The sequence below is a fragment of the Hyla sarda genome, chromosome 8, assembly GCF_029499605.1.
Source record: "Hyla sarda isolate aHylSar1 chromosome 8, aHylSar1.hap1, whole genome shotgun sequence".
In the NCBI taxonomy this organism is placed as follows: domain Eukaryota; kingdom Metazoa; phylum Chordata; class Amphibia; order Anura; family Hylidae; genus Hyla; species Hyla sarda.
Genome location: NC_079196.1, coordinates 192,530,181 through 192,547,826, shown reverse-complemented (window position 1 = coordinate 192,547,826; position 17,646 = coordinate 192,530,181). Strand labels below are relative to the sequence as shown.

The window sequence follows — 17,646 nt, the reverse complement described above, 5'->3', positions numbered from 1 at the left end:
AGATTGAAGAGCCACAGGGATCCAGTCCCTTCATAGTATACTAGGCACAGCCCTAGTGGCTGTCCCTGGTATTGCAGCCCAGTCTCATTTACGTGAATGGGACTAGGCTGCAGGGAGCTGAAGTACCAGACACAGCCATTACAAAATGTAATGTGCAGTGCACAAAAAAAAAAGAAAAGAAAAAAACTTAGAAAATTATGTTTTTCTTTTAAGCTCAAGTGTCGTAGAGGCCGTGCTGAGCTGCAGCATGCACTCCTCCTCGCTCCCCCACACCTTACTGCATGATTCATGTACAAGGCTCAGGGCTGGGAGTCAACCCATGTATATGAATTTAGTTTATTTCTAGGCTTATGATGAAATAAAACTTATTTCTCCCTTTAAAACATAGATGCTTAGAAAGAAGAACAATTGATGCAACAGTTAAAACTAATTTTAATTCTTAAACATTTGCTGTACAAAACACTATACATACATGATTTCATACAGTCCTCATAGGGGATGTGATGACCTTACATTTCATAACTCAGTCTCTCAGTCTCTTTTTGACTCCTTTCCAAACAACGGGTTTACTAGATGCCGCCTGACCTTCACCATCATCCTCCTCCTCACTTTCCTCTCCGGAGCCTTCATCACTCCCTTTTGCAGCATCACTACTTTCCTCATCTTCTTCCTCATCAGACTCTTCCTCCTCTTCATCATCGTCATTTGTTAATCTGAAAAATTTGTATAACAAATATTGTCCTGCTTTTTTTTTTTTTTTCAATGCAAGATATCACAGATGAAGAATTTAGTTGACAACAGCATAATATAGCCACATATAACAACTAAAAGAAAGTATAGCCACATATAAAACCAAAAAGAAAATATAGCCACATATAACATCAAAAAGAAAATATAGCCACATATCCAATTCTTTAAAACTGAAGGCCAGTCCTTAGAAGTAGATTGCTGTGGGTTCAACTCTTGGCACTGACACCAATTACCGTATTTATTGGTGTATAACACGCACTTTTAAAACTAAAATTTTGAGCAAAAACCCTGCCTGTGTGTTATACACCGATTAATGTTCTGGTCACTGATTTAAAGTGGCCGCAGCGCCGGCTACTTGTCAAATAACAGCAGCCTGGCTGTAGCCACTTTACAATAGTGACCAACGCCGACTCCTGTGGGCCAACACTTCTCCTGATTTTAATATTTTTTATAATCCCTATCCTGGCCCGCTCAGGCTCAGGTCAGGGTCTTGTGGACCGTGTGGATAGTAAAGTATGATGAGTGGTGTCCCTGCCAGCTCCTCTGCACGGCATCAGGGACATCACTCCACCCTGCAGCCGTCGTTGGCGACTGTTCTAAAGTACCTGCGGCCAGGCTGATAAACTTTAACAAGCAGCCAGCGCTGCGGCCACTCTGACCAGCGGCGGCTGCAGGGAATGAGGAGCAACATCCCTAACACCGCCGGAGGAGCCGGCAGGGACGTCACTCGTCATACTTTACTATCCACACAGTCCAGGTAAGGGATTACCAAAAAATAGGGTCGAATAATGAGCAGGGGGATTAAGAAAAGGGGGGGGGGGAATGATGAGCGGGGTAAATCAGAGGGAAAAGGAGGCACACAGGGGATCAGAGGGGGGTGAATGTGGCACAGGTGCTGATAAAAGGGGAGGAATGATGTGGCACTTGGGGTGGGGGGGGGGTGGGCACCAAACTAAGGAGCAGGGGGAATCAAAGTTGGGGGGATGATGAGGCATTAAGTTCAGAGCTTCCAGGTCATTTATTTAACATTTTCTTTTCCCTCAAATTTTCCTGTGAAAATGAGGGTGCGTGTTATACACCAATAAATACGGTTGATTAGTTTGAAGGGGCTGCACAGACTTAACTGTTTACCAGTCACAGCTCCATACGTTTAGTAGTGGCTGTGCCTGGTATTACAACTCACTACAATAGTTTCATCCCATTCAAATAAAACAGGATGAAGCTGCAGAAGCAGGTACAACCATAAATCTTATATAAGTATAAAGCTGCGCCTTGCAAACCATGGAGAGGAGACCACTACAAATAGCTGATCAGGGGAGGTTCTAAGAGTAGGATCCCCACAATATTATACTTATGGCCTATCCAAAAGGTTGTTATCACTTCCTTCATTACAATCACAAAATAAAAATGCAGCAACTTTTCAAATCGTTTTGACTAAAAATCTCCTTGAGTTTTGTGACCGCAGTTCTGATGTAAACCTATGTTTCCTCTCGGTAACAGACTAAAAATAATCCATATTTTTTTTAATATACATTGAATGATGGCTATGGACAACGCCGCTCTTCTCTTGCTCTCATTTTTATATTTATCTGCCCCATAATAATAAAAGACTTGTTATTCCTGGGTTTGTGAACACAAACAAAAATGTTTTAAAAAAAAAATCACCTTTTGGAACAGATGATTCTATTCGGATTGGAAAATTCTCTGCCAGACTCAACATCAAATGGATCTAAAGTAAAATAAAGGAATGGAAATGTGTGCAATAAAAAGTATAAGAAATCAGAGTCAGTATTCTGCAATAATTACAGTGTATATGTGCAGTATAGATATATATATATATATATATACACATACATATATACACACACACACACACACACACACACACACACACACACTGCTCAAAAAAATAAAGAGAACACTTAAACAACACAATTGCACTCCAAGTCAATGACACTTCTGTGAAATCACACTGTCCACTCAGGAAGCAACACTGATTGACAATCAATTTCACATGCTGTTGTGCAAATGGAGCAGACAACAGGTGGAAATTATAGGCAATTAGCAAGACACCCCCCAATAAAGGAGTGGTTCTTCAGGTGGTGACTACAGACCACTTCTCAGTTCCTATGCTTCCTGGCTGATGTTTTTGTCATTTTTGAATGCTGACGGTGCTTTCACTCTAGTGGTAGCATGAGACTGAGTCTACAAGCCACACAAGTGGCTCAGGTAGTGCAGCTCTTCCAGGATGGCACATCAATGCGAGCTGTGGCAAGAAGGTTTGCTGTGCCTGCCCGCCACCTTATAAGGAGCATGCCCAGGCATTGTAGGGAGGTCATACGGGCACGTGGAGGCCACACACACTACTGAGCCTCATTGTGACTTGTTTTAAGGACATTACATAAAGTTGGATCAGTCTGTAGTGTGGTTTTCCACTTTGATTTTGAGTGTGACTCCATATCCAGACCTCCATGGGTTGATAAATTTGATTTCCATTGATAATTTTTGTGTGATTTTGTTGTCAGCAAATTCAACTATGTAAAGACGAAAGTATTTCATACGATTAGTTCATTCATTCAGATCTAGGATGTGTTATCTTAGTGTTCCCTTTATTTTTTTGAGCAGTGTATATGTATGTATATATATATATATATATATATATATATATATATATACACACACACATTACATAGCACTCAGAGTGTGCAGGGTTGGCACAGGGTGTTTATTAGAAAATTGCATCCTGTCCTAATATTTCAGTGGTACCGAGGGGAATGGCGGAAGGTACCATAAGTTAAAGTTTATAATTTTTATTCTGTCAGCCTGGGCATATAGGAGAAAGAAAAAAAAAATCCTCCTTTTTCCTTTAAGCAACGTCATGAATGAACTTGCATACATAATGGGGTTGTCCCATTATGACACTGTTTCCCAACCAAGGTGCCTCCAGCTGTTGCAAAGCCTGGATAGCTCAATTGCAAAGATATTACCATCCCTGAAAATCAGGGGTATAGTTATTGGGGTACTATAGGGAGCAATTACACTTAGGTCCTAGTGCCTGAGGGAGTCCAAAGCCCCATTTGGTATACAGGAAAAGAATATAAAGTGAAACCACCTGTTTGAGAAGACCTTTGGCTGTCCAGGCATGCTGGGAGTTGTGGTTTTGCAACATGCGTCATCTCTATAGACGTCTATGCATTTCAGAGTGTATTCTGCTGAAGGAGATTCCAGAAGGAATTCTGCTGTGTGAAAATAGCCTTAGGGCCGCAGCCCGGGGTATAACACCCATATTTACAAACCCCCCCAAAAAATAACTTTTATTGGTGTTCAGTATAAAGTCAAAAACCCAGAAGAAAGGTTAAAATTGCAGATATTAACATTTTAACCTCAATTTTAACCTTTTATTTGGGGTTTTTGATTTTATACTGAACACAAGTAAAAGTTATTTTTTAGGGGGTTATACCCTGGGCTACGGCCCTGGGGTTCAGTTAACAATTGTTTGAGAGAGCCCCTTATGCCCTTTTGGGTAGTCTAGTTATTTACTGAATATAGCCTTAGCACGTTATTGGAGATGAGCGAACTTATAGTTATTCGATTCATCACAAACTTCTCGGCTCGGCAGTTGCTGACTTTATCCTGCATAAATTAGTTCAGCTTTCAGGTGCTCCGGGGGGCTGGAGACTCTCTCCTAGGACTGTATCCACCTTTTCCAGCCCACCGGAGCACCTGAAAGCTTAACTAATTTATGCAGGCTAAAGTCATCAACTGCCGAGCCGAAAAGTTCGTGACGAATCGAATTACTGGAAGTTCGCTAATCTCTACACGTTATCTTTTGGCTTAGTGTAATGTGACGTAGGGCTGGGTGGTATACCGGTTCACTGAAATTTTTGTGCTGCACGATATGAATTTTAACCCATACCGTAATACCGGTTTGGCCTCTCCCCCTTGGGAATGAATTATCAGCCCAGCGCTGCGCTGTCCCCACATCGGGGAACTAATCCCATGTGACTTGCGAGCGCTGTTCTGCCCCCCAATTAATTATTAGCCCAGCGCTGTCCCCATCAGGGTACTACTCACATATCACCCGCATGCGCTGCCCTCCTCGTCCTGTTTGTTTCGGCTACCGGCGCTGACACTCTATACCAGTGGTCTCCAACCTGCGGACCTCCAGATGTTGCAAAACTACAACTCCCAGCCGTTGGCTGTCCGGGCATGCTGGGGGTTGTAGTTTTGCAACATCTGGAGTTCTGCATGTGGGAGACCACTGCTCTATACAGTGCGGTATCCCTATGCCCGGGCTGCAAAAAATTAACAAAATAAACTTTAACTCACCTCCCGTTGGTCCGGTACCGGCCTCACTTGTTTCCTGGGGACGGGAACGTCGGACAGCCGTCAGCCTATCACCAGCCGCAGCGATGTTCCGCCTCGGCCGGTGATAGGCTGAGCGCACTGTCATGTAAGGAGCCAGCTTTTTACACGAAAGTGGGCTCAGCTTATCATCGGCCGAGGCGGAACATCGCTGCGGCCGGTGATAGGCTGACATATCTCCGACGTTCCCGTCCCCAGCGTAAGGCCGACGTAGGAACGTGCGTTAAAGTTTATTTTGTTTACCTTTTGCAGCCCGGGCATAGGGATACCGCACAGTATAGAGTGCCAGCGCCGGCGGACGCAACAAACAGGGCGAGGAGGGCAGCGTCTGCAGGTGACATGTGAGTATTTACCCCGATGGGGATGTGGGCTGATAATTAATATGGGGGGGGGGGGGGGGCTAGGAAATACCGTTAAATACTGTGGAACCGCCAAGTGTTTAAAAATACCGTGATACACACATTTGGTCATACTGCCCAGCCCTAATGTGAGGGTCTCACAATGTATGTCTATGGGAGCTTAAACGGAGCAGGGAGAGAAGCATGCAGGTGCTTGTTCTAGTGATCAATGGGGGTCCGAGCGCTAACATTTTGGGGATATTAAATTAGCACATAGGAAATAAAGAGCAACCCACCTATTTCCTCATCATCCTTGTTATGGTCCGCTGCCAAGAACTCTGCTTCAACCTTCTTGACTTCCTCCACGTCTTGACACTTACTGTACTTATCCAGCAGTTCCTTGTTCAGCTCAAGAAATACTTTGCCCCATTTAAACTTCCTGAGTAAAATCGTGGCCAAGTCTGGAAATCCTAAAATAGACGGTAAAGTGAATGAGGACAAAGAGTGGGATGTACTAACATGGGATACGATCTATTGTTACTAACCGACAATGCAAAACGTTGCAGCAAAAGCTTCCACGCAGGACAGTTTGCAGGGTCGGCCATAGTTGACGGGGTTTGCGGCCACCAGGTACGGCAGGAGCCGATGATGACTTCCTTTCATTCTTGTGAATGGCGTCTCGTCCAGCTTTGCCCAGGAACAATCGATGACTGCGACTCCACTGTCCGCAACAATCTGCCTGATCATGTGAGCAAACGGATCCATGAGAAGAGATCACACTGTATGGCGAACCGATCCATACACTAGACTGGGTAATCGCACGATAACACAAAGCCCGCCGAGCTAACATCACATTTAAAGACGCAGTGCACTATTTTATACATAGGGAGAGGCCTATAAAAAAAAGGCATTCTATTGTCCGTAATTAATATTTTTAAAGCAGCGTTTCCCAACCAGTGTGCCTCCAGCTGTTGCAAAACTACAACTCCCAGCATGCCCGGACAACCGGAGGCTGTCCGGGCATGCTTGGAGTTGTAGTTTTGCAACAGTTGCAGTTTTGCAACAGTTTTTATCGGAGGCTGTCCGGGCATGCTGGGAGTTGTAGTTTTGCAACAGCTGGAGGCACACTGGTTGGGAAACACTGGCTTAGTGGATAATCTTGAAGTTTGTGCAGCACTGTCACTTTTAAAAACGTAAAGTGATGGTAAATATCCTAGCAATATACCAAATATACCATCGCATTTTGACATGAAAATGCCCCTTTAAAGGAGTACTCCAATGCAGTAAAAATTAGCTCCTATCCAAAAGCAGAGTGGATAAGTTTCAGATTGCGCGGGGTCCGACCAGTGGGACCCCCCGCAATCTCCTGTATGGCACCCGGAAGTCCCCAGGAAGGGGTGGGGTGTTGCCCCCCGCACGAAGCAGCGGCCGACACTCCCCCTCCATGTATCCCTATGGGAGAGCTGGAGATACACGAACGCTGTATCTCCAGCTTTTCCATAGAGAAATATGGAGGGGGGGTGTTGGCCGCTGCTTTGTGCGGGGGGGGGGGGGGGGGGGCAACACCCCACCCCCCCCCCTTCCTGGGGACTTCCGGGTGCCATGCTGGAGATCGCGGGAAGTGGTTGGACCCCCTGCGATCTAAAACTTCTCCCCTATCCTTTGGCTAGGGGATAAGTTTTACTGCACTTGAGAACTCCTTTAACCCCTTAAGGACGCAGGGTTTTTCCGTTTTTGCACTTTCTTTTTTTCCTCCTTTCTTTTAAAAATCATAACCCTTTCAATTCTGCACCTAAAAATCCATATGATGGCTTACTTTTTGCGCCACCAATTCTACTTTGTAATGACATCAGTCATTTTACCCAAAAATCGACGGTGAAAAAAAAAAAATCATTGTGTGACAAAACTGAAGAAAAAACACAATTTTGTAAGTTTGGGGGGGGGGGCTTCCGTTTCTACACAGTAAATTTTTTGGTAAAAATGACACCTTCCCTTTATTCTGTAGGTCCATACGATTAAAATGATACCCTACTTATATAGATTGGATATTGTCGGACTTCTGGAAAAAATCATAACTACATGCAGGAAAATTAATATGTCTAAAATTGTCATCTTCTGACCCCTATAACTTTTTTATTTTTCCACATACAGGGCGGTATGAGGGCTCATTTTTTGCACCGTGATCTGAAGTTTTTATCGGTACCATTTTTGTATTGATCGGAATTTTTGATCGCTTTTTATTAATTTTTTCATGATCTAAAAAGTGACCAAAAATACGCTATTAAGAACTTTGGAATTTTTTTGCGTGTACGCCATTGACCGTGCGGTTTAATTAACAATATATTTTTATAGTTCGGACATTTTACACACGCGGCGATACCACATATGTTTATTTTTATTATGGTTAAATATTTTATATATGGAATTTGGGAAAAGGGGGGGGGTTAAACTTTTAATAAGGAAGGGGTTAATGTTTGTGTTTTTAAACTTTTTTTTTACTTTTTATTATTAAAACTTTTATTCCCCTTAGGGGACCTTTCGGAGGAATCATTTGATTCCTCACACAGATGAATGTGGTTTTATTGATCTGTGTGCTCTGTGCTTGATTGATAAAGCCTGGACCTGCCAGGCTTGATCATTCTGAGCACCGGAGCCACCGCAGCAGGAGAGTTGAGCCCTCCCGCTACCTCAGCAGTGGATTGCCCCCCTGCGATCGCACTGCAGGGGGGGGGGGGGGGGTGATCCACCCCACTGGACCACCAGGGAACATTTAAATGTCGCGGCAATCGCCGCATGTTGGCTATTAACGCCGGCCCTCAGCTACAGGAATAAACTGGGGGCCGCGCGGTATGACGCATCATACACCGCTTGCCGTCTCAAGACGAGCCGGCTCGTCCTTTGTGGGCAACTGGTTAAAGGGGTTATCCAGGAAAAAACTTTTTTTTATATATCAACTGGCTCCAAATTTGTAAATTAATTCTATAAAAAAAATCTTAATCCTTTCAGTACTTATGAGCTGCTGAAGTTGAGTTGTCCTTTTCTGTCTAAGAGCTCTCTGATGACACGTGTCTCAGGAACTGTCCAGAGTAGAAACAAATCCCCATAGCAAACATCTCCTACTCTGTGCAGTTCCCGAGACAAGTAGAGATGTCAGCAGAGAGCACTGTTGCCAGACAGAAAAGAACAACTCAACTTCAGCAGCTGATAATTATTGGAAGGATTAAGATTTTTTAATAGAAGTAGTTTACAAATCTGTTAAATTTTCTGGAGCCAGTTGATATATATATAAACATTTTTTTCCTGGATAACCCCTTTAACTATGAAGACTCCTAGGAATCAGATGGATGTATACTGCCACCTAGTGTTGTAAAGAGTCCTTTACGCATTACTAGTTTTACTTGGAGCCACGTCACATGTATAATCACATGGTATGCTGAAAATGGCTTTGTAGGATTTTGTTTTATGCATGACTTACTTGTCAGCGGGTGAAACATACAGTGTCCCCATAGGACTTAGGATCAGGCCATTGAACCTCTGGTTGATGCGGAGGGCCCTGACCAGGCCTTTTCGCACCAACTTTCGACCCGTGCATCTCTTGGGGTCACAGTGACCCAGATCCCACATTGCCAGGGCACATGGAAACTTCACCTTGGCCTCTTCATCCTCTCCTGCGCCGTCCCCCTGAATACTGGCTTCAATGTGCAGACAAGAAGAAAACATAAGGGAAGGGACATTAAAGAAGCATTGTTGTTTATTCTGCACACTCTTGTTTAATTCCAGCACAAATGCATCTGTGTTTGTTTTTTTACTGTAACTTGGTCATGTGATCGCCAGCATGACTCTCACAAATTTATTGCGCTTAATTTATTTCAGAAGTCAGGCCTTGATCAGCTGACTTCTTATGAACTACAGGATGACATCATCACCTACAACATTATCACCTACCTGTTAGTTTTAAGACTACTCCCCACCCAGATCTGTATACTGCCGCTATCTCTATGGAATCAGGATATATAGCTGTGTTCATACATTGCCGTTTTTACAGTTTTTTGTTGTTGTTTTTTTTACGTTATTTCCCACAACATTGTGGCAAAAAATGACAAATTACAGTTAAAATGTGACATATTGAATGTGTGAAAAATGCATTAAAAATTTGATGTGTGAACGCAGCCCAAAGATCTTTATAACCCACCTCAATTGTGATTATAGATCAAACCCCTTTTGCCTTATGTCAATATTTCTCAATAAGAAAACACATCAAAACTGCATATAGTGTGAAATGACCCCAATCCACTTAATTAGGTGCAGTGATCAAACACCACTCCCTCATCCAGAATCTTCATGGAGGTAGCATGCACACCACGTTTTTGCAGTACAGTTCCTGTATCAGGTTTTTGATGAAAAACGGATTCCTCAAAACCGGACTAAAATGTGTCAAAGAGTGTGTACAAATTTTAAACCATATACAGTTGAAAACTGTATACGGTTTGAAAAATTATGTCCGGTTGCATCCGTTTTTTTAAGAAAAAAAACTTATAAGTTTTTAACTTTTCACTCCATTTTGAATAAAGTTTCACTTGTTTGATTGAAATTCCAAGAAAAAAAAACGTGCAAAGTCAAAAATTGGATGGTGAAAACCGGATGGAACCGTACGCACATACAGTTCTGTACGGTTCCCATTGACTTCCATGTTTAAAAAAAAAAACGTACACGGTTTAATACAGTTTTTCACCCGGACCAAGAAACGTGATAGTCTACGGTTTTGGGTACGGGTAAAAAAAACTGGACAAAACCGTATAAAATGCAAAACGGACTAAACTGGATGATGCGTTAGACATACAGTTTACAATGTTAAGTCAATACATACGGTTTTCTATACGGTTCCATACGGTTTTTAACTTGAAACCGTATTTGGGAACTGTATAACATAAACATGGTGTGCATGCAGCCTTACAGAGTAGAATTGCAAATAAACATGGAGCAAATATCACGCCTGCCACATCCGCTAAAACAGGTAAACACAAGAATTATATTCTAATAATTCTTGTGTTTACCTGAACGGTTATATAATACTGTATTCTCTAATAATATCCTATGCTGTACTACGATAGCAAAAAAAAAAATCCCCAAGTGCTTCTTTAAAGACTGAGGTGCAACAAAAAAAAATTATTAAAATTTTAAATCATAGGATTGGAACAAAACCTTTATAAAAACCTAGGATCCCCATATAGGACCTAGTAAAACAGTCGTTCCTTGGTGGGATCTGTTCCCATAGGACTGATGGGGATAGGAGAGTACAGTGCTCAGCTATCTCAGTCAGTCATTAAGACAGTGTTTCCCAACCAGTGGGCCTCCAGCTGTTGCAAAACTACAACTTCCAGCATGCCCGGACAGCCATTGGCTGTCCGGGCATACTGGGAGTTGTAGTTTTGCAACAGCTGGAGGCCCACTGGTTGGGAAACACTGTCATACAGAGTGAATAGAACAACCATCTTACCATCTAACGCTTCATGCACCTCACAGGTGAAGCTCTCCAGACTTTTGGAGGGTCTCTTGAAGCGGGATTCCTTGTGTTTGGGTCTAGAGTCCTTCTGCGGCTTCTTTCGCCCCATGGCGGCTCAAGGCTGGAACACAAACATGTCATATTACTGTATGGGGATAAATCCCATATGACCAAAGCAAAGGGTTACCTACATCCCCTACACCAGTGGTTGTCAACCTGTAGTGAAAGTAAACAACATCTCTCATCATGCCCCCATAGCCACGAGCAGTTGGGATAGGATAAGGCTTCAACTTGTGGAACCTAAAGGAGTTTTAGGTAACTGAAGTTTTTTTTTCTTTTCATTTCTTTAACGGGAGGAGGTTATAACATTACTGATTGGCAGCCATAACCGGCAAGTACTGGCTACGATATCCATCATTAAACTGTTTAAAGGGGTACTCCGGTGAAAAACTTTATTATTATTATTTTTTTTTTTAAATCAACTGGTGCCAGAAAGTTAAACAGATTTGTAAAAAAATCTTAATCCTTCCAGTACTTATTAGCTGCTGAATACTACAGAGGAAATTGTTTTCTTTTTGGAACACAGAGCTGTCTACTGAATCATGACCACAGTGCTCTCTGCTGACATCTCTGTCCATTGTAAGAACTGTCCAGAGTAGGAGAAAATCCCCATAGAAAACATATGCTGCTCTGGACAGTTCCTAAAATGGACAGAGATGTCAGCAGAGAGCTCTGTGTTCCAAAAAGAAAAAACTTCCTCGGTAGTATTCAGCAGCTAATAAGTACTGGAAGGATTAAGATTTTTTAATAGAAGTAATTTACAAATCTGTTTAACTTTCTGGCACCAGTTGATTTAAAAAAAAAAAAAAAAGTTAAGGGTGTATTCACACATACAGGATCTGCTGCATATTTTGTTCAGCTGGTTTTGCTACCCACTAACTTCAATGGGTAGAAAAATCAGCTGCAGAAAATATGCAGCAGATCTTGTACGTGTGAAAGTACCCTTAGGGCTCGTTCACACGAGCGGATTTATTTGCGGGTTTCCCGCTGAGTATTTGAAAGGGGACGGGCTCCGCAGAAGATTTACCGCTGCAGTAAATCCGCCACAGACCCTATTGAATTCAATTCCGCTGTTGAAAATCTGCTGCGGACAGCTGCGAAGAGTCCGTCCCCTTTCAAATCCGCAGCGGGAAACCTGCAAATAAATCCAATCGTGTGAACGAGCCCTAAGGGTGTATTCACTCATACAGTATCCTGCGCATATTTGGTGCTGAGGATTTGAAGCTGCCGATTTCAATGTAAACTAAATGACTACACACAAATTCAAATCCCAAGTATCAAATATGCACAAGAAACTGAACACGTGAAGACACCCTAAATGTCATAATCACTGCATGTGTACAGCTATGGCCGCACATTCCTTATGGTTCAGTAGTCTAATCCCCCCCCCCCCCCCCCCCCCCCAGATAGGCTATAGCAACGAGCAACGATGTCATAGATGAATTTAGAAAGTAGAAAAAAAGTCTAAAAAGTTTTAAAAATTTAATCTCCTTAACAAAAATTCTAATTACCCGCCTTTTCTAAATAAAAAATAATTAAATTGTCCAAAGTACTAGGTTGTCACATTCCTGATCACGTGCGGGGAACAGCGTAACGGCAAACAAACTCCAAAGGACAAAATTGCTTATTTTTGGTGATATCACACGCCAGAAGAGGAATTAATAAAAAATGATCAAAAAGTCGATACATTGTAAAAGTGGTACCATTAAAAAGTACAGCTCATGGCACAAAAACGGAAAAATCACACTGGTGGTTTAAAGAGTACCTGTCAGATGCCGCAAAAATAAATAAATAATGTTCCTCAGTACCTAATCCTGACCATGTACATCTCATTTTTATGCCTCTATCACTTATATTAATTATAAAAATCCCTCTTTTCATTAGCTCACAGTGTTAGGAATCCTCTCAGGGGAAGGGGGCGTGTCCCTCCTAGTGGTGGTGGGAGGTGATTGGTGCGTTTGCTCATGCATCCTTGTCCATGACTCAGGGACAAGCCTGATGCTGTTTCAGGACTTTTTAGTGTCCCTGCAGGTAAGGGGTCCCCTAGTGGTGGGATTTTTAGGAGCTGTTTTCTTTATTAAATATTTTTTTTTAAATTTAACAATTACAGTGACCCCCCCCCCCGACCTACGATGGCCCCGACATACGATCATTTCCACATATGATGGTCTCTCAGAGGCCATCGCATATTGAAGGCAGCATCAACATATGATGCTTTTGTATGTCGGGGCCATCACATAAACGGCTATCCGGCAGCGCAGACTGCTTCAGCTGCCCCCGGATAGCCGTTTACGGTGCCCCGTGTGGTCCGCTGACGATCACTTACCTGTCCTCGGGGCTCCGGAGCGTCCTTTTCGGGATCCCCTGCATCCCCATCGCTCTTCATTGCCGACATCACGTCGCTGCGCACGCGGTCCTGTCATCCTATAGGAGCGGCATGCACAGCGATGTGATGACGGCAATGAAGAGCAACGAGACGGTCTGGAGCGGCGGGGACACCCCGGGGACGTGGCGACAGCGATGGAGGGCGACATCCAGGGCAGAGGTGACGGTCCGGAGCGGCGGGGACAGGTGAGTACAACTTCCTATACTTTACATTGCACGGATCCCTCAACATACGATGGATTCAAGTAACGATGGTCCATTTGGAAGGGATTACCATCGTATGTTGAGGGACCACTGTATATTACAAAAGGTCTTTCATCAGTAACATATAAAAAGCTTTTGTACAAATTGCGGCTCCTAGATCCAAAACTATTTTGTCAAGCCCTGATGTGAAGTCTGTGTAGGTTTCCATTCACTGACAGTAAGCTTGGAAATAGTGAGGAATTTAAAGAAAAGTAAATGTTTCTATTATATTATAGGTATTAGACAGAACACCTGAGACACTGTCAGTGTTCTCAAACTTTTTGGGTCTCCAGTTGCTGCAGTACTACAACTCTCACCATGATGGAAGTTGTAGTTTGGCAACAGGCTTAGCGTCAATGTACACAGCAGAATTTTCGCTCATCCTCCCCAATTCCGCTTACGCTTGTGTGGATTTTGTGCTAAATTGGTGCGGAATCCAAGCGGAAATTCTGCAGAAGTGTGAATGGATGCACAAATTCTGCTTCACAAATTCCGCAGTGTGAATTTGGGAACAGAAACCCATTCACTGCACTATACATTATAGCAAGCGGAATTGCAGGCGGAAATTCTGTAGTGTGAACCAAGCCTTAGGTTGTCTGGGCATGATGGAGAATTAGGGTTGCCACCTGGCCGGTATTTTACCAGCATCGCCGGAATTTTGGCCGCCCTGTCAGTATTTATATATAAAAAATACCGTCCATGCAATGGTATTTATCCAGCCAATACTCCAACTCCCGGAATGTTACACCATATACTATCCTAGTGTTTCCCAACCAGAGCGCCTCCAGCTGTTGCAAAACTACAACTCCCAGCATGCCCGGACAGCCAACGGCTGTCCGGGCATGCTGGGAGTTGTAGTCTTGCAAAAGTTGTAGGAACCCCTGGCCTATACTATACTACAGGGTGGCCATTCATATGGATAAACCTTAATAAAATGGGAATGGTTGATGATATTAACTTCCTGTTTGTGGCGCATTAGTATATGTGAGGGGGGAAACTTTTCAAGATGGGTGATGACCATGGCGGCCATTTTGAAGTCGGCCATTTTGAATCCAACTTTTGTTTTTTCAATAGGAAGAGGGTCATGTGACATATCAAACTTATTGGGAATTTCACAAGAAAAACAATGATGTGCTTGGTTTTAACGTAACTTTAATCTTTCATGAGTTATTTACAAGTTTCTGACCACTTATAAAATGTGTTCAATGTGCTGCCCATTGTGTTGGATTGTCAATGCAACCCTCTTCTCTATATACTGCTATATACTACTATATACACCGCAGGAGAAATGCTAGCACAGGCTTCCAGTATCCATATACACTGCTATATACTACTATATACACCGCAGGAGAAATGCTAGCACAGGCTTCCAGTATCCGTATACACTGCTATATACTAATATATACACCGCAGGAGAAATGCTAGCACAGGCTTCCAGTATCCGTATACACTGCTATACACTGCTATATACACCGCAGGAGAAATGCTAGCACAGGCTTCCAGTATCCATATACACTGCTATATACTACTATATACACCGCAGGAGAAATGCTAGCACAGGCTTCCAGTATCCGTATACACTGCTATATACTAATATATACACCGCAGGAGAAATGCTAGCACAGGCTTCCAGTATCCGTATACACTGCTATATACTGCTATATACACCGCAGGAGAAATGCTAGCACAGGCTTCCAGTATCCGTATACACCGCTATATACTGCTATATACACCGCAGGAGAAATGCTAGCACAGGCTTCCAGTATCCATATACACTGCTATATACTACTATATACACCGCAGGAGAAATGCTAGCACAGGCTTCCAGTATCTGTATACACTGCTATATACTACTATATACACCGCAGGAGAAATGCTAGCACAGGCTTCCAGTATCTGTATACACTGCTATATACTACTATATACACCGGAGGAGAAATGCTAGCACAGGCTTCCAGTAGCCGTATACGCTGCTATATACTACTATATACACCGCAGGAGAAATGCTAGCACAGGCTTCCAGTATCCATATACACTGCTATATACTACTATATACACCGCAGGAGAAATGCTAGCACAGGCTTCCAGTATCCGTATACACTGCTATATACTACTATATACACCGCAGGAGAAATGCTAGCACAGGCTTCCAGTATCCATATACACTGCTATATACTACTATATACACCGCAGGAGAAATGCTAGCACAGGCTTCCAGTATCCGTATACACTGCTATATACTACTATATACACCGCAGGAGAAATGCTAGCACAGGCTTCCAGTATCCGTATACACTGCTATATACTACTATATACACCGCAGGAGAAATGCTAGCACAGGCTTCCAGTATCTGTAGTTTCAGGTGCCTTCAGATGACCCCAAATATAAAAGTCTAAAGGGGTCAGATCGGGAGACCTTGGGGACCATTCAACTGGCCCATGACGACCAATCCACTTTCCAGGAAACTGTTCATCTAGGAATGCTCGGACCTGGCACCCATAATGTGGTGGTCACCATCATGATGGAAAAACTCAGGGAACATGCAGCTTCAGTGCATAAAGAGGGAAACACATCATCGTGTAGCAATTTGGCATATCCAGTGGCCTACATGATGATGTGTTTACCTCTTTATGCACTGAAGCTGCACGTTCCCTGAGTTTTTCCAGGAAGATGGTGATCACCACATTGAACACATTTTATATGTGGTCAGAAATTTATAAATAACTCATGAAAGATTAAAGTTACGTTAAAACCAAGCACATCATTGTTTTTCTTGTGAAATTCCCAATAAGTTTAATGTGTCACATGACCCTCTTCCTATTGAAAAAACAAAAGTTGGATTCAAAATGGCCGACTTCAAAATGGCCGTCATGGTCACCACCCATCATGAAAAGTTTCCCCCCTCACATATACTAATGTGCCACAAACAGGAAGTAAATATCATCAACCATTCCCATTTTATTAAGGTGTATCCATAGAAATGGCCCACCCTGTATAGTGTAACATGCTGGGAGTTGTAGTTAATAACTAACTGCAACTCCGGAATTTAATTAAAAAAAAAAGCGATCAAAAAGTCCCATCAAAACAAAAATGGAACCGTTAAACGCTACAGATCGGGGGCGCAAAAATGAGCCTGATACAGGCCGTATAAGGAGAGATAAAAAAGGTTATAGGGGTCAGAATAGGACAAATGTGTATCCTGTGATGTCACGCATATATAATTAATTATGCTAATTAGCATGGCCAGTATTTTTTTCCAAGAAAGGTGGCAACCCTATGGGGAATGTAGCTTTGCATTAGGCTTTGGCTGTCAGCAGGGCTCAAGTCCTGCAGGAAAGCATGGGAACTGAGTTCCTGCACTTTTTCCACTGCTGGAACACTCTTCCCATTAGCAGGAATCCTGCAGGAACAGCCCTTGAGTGGAAATCTTGGGTGACTTCCCATACTTTTTTCCCCAGGACTTGATCCCTGACTGTCAGGATATGATGGGAGTTGTAGTGTGCAATCTGAACATGATGGGAGTTGTAGTGTGCAATCTGAACATGATGGGAGTTGTAGTGTGCAATCTGAACATGATGGGAGTTGTAGTGTGCAATCTGAACATGATGGGAGTTGTAGTTTTCCTACACACTTCGGCTGTCTGGGCATGATGGAAACAAGTTTTGCAACAGGCTTTGGCAGTCAGGGCATGATGGGAGTTGTAGTTTTGCTAAAGGCTTCAGCTGTCAGGGCACAATGGGGGTTATAGTTGTGCAACAGCTGGAGAACCACATAACTACCCTTTGCTTCGCCCATAGTAGTCTGTATACACCTCCCGTCTCCCTCCATTACAGCCGCCATCTCACCTCTCCTCACGTGTTCTCTGCAACAACAACCTTTAGTTTCACGTCACCGCCTCACCCGGATTTTCGCTCACTGCGGGTGACAACTAAAACCTATGGCCGCCGATGTATTGACACCAGAGGAGGCCTATACGGAGTATTATAAACTCCCAGGTCTCG

General features: G+C 43.1%; 1 protein-coding gene across 2 annotated transcripts; it reads right to left on the bottom strand.

The window, feature by feature from the left end:
• Positions 1–415: 415 nt before the first annotated feature.
• Positions 416–17,630, bottom strand: TSR3 (TSR3 ribosome maturation factor). 2 transcript variants are annotated; one of them, XM_056534952.1, is made up of 7 exons: positions 17,491–17,630; positions 10,951–11,077; positions 8,929–9,145; positions 5,999–6,192; positions 5,750–5,923; positions 2,416–2,479; positions 416–713 (listed from the first exon to the last, which is right to left on the bottom strand). In XM_056534952.1, the coding sequence occupies exons 2-7, from the start codon at positions 11,063–11,065 to the stop codon at positions 524–526; spliced, it is 954 nt and encodes a 317-aa protein (XP_056390927.1). In that variant the 5' UTR covers positions 11,066–11,077; positions 17,491–17,630; the 3' UTR covers positions 416–523. The 2 variants fall into 2 exon arrangements, with proteins under 2 accessions (XP_056390927.1, XP_056390928.1); XM_056534953.1 differs by having other exon boundaries at positions 17,425–17,498.
• Positions 17,631–17,646: the final 16 nt, after the last annotated feature.

What these genes read in the sequence shown, in the direction of transcription:
- TSR3 (XM_056534952.1), bottom strand. Translation starts at nt 11,065, where the DNA reads ATGGGGCGAAAGAAGCCGCAGAAGGACTCTAGACCCAAACACAAGGAA. An exon ending in TGCAACGTTTTGCATTGTCG is followed by an intron (nt 5,924 to 5,998) that starts GTTAGTAACAAT and finishes CGTCTATTTTAG; the next exon opens with GATTTCCAGACTTGGCCACG. An exon ending in CAAGGATGATGAGGAAATAG is followed by an intron (nt 2,480 to 5,749) that starts GTGGGTTGCTCT and finishes ATTTTACTTTAG; the next exon opens with ATCCATTTGATGTTGAGTCT.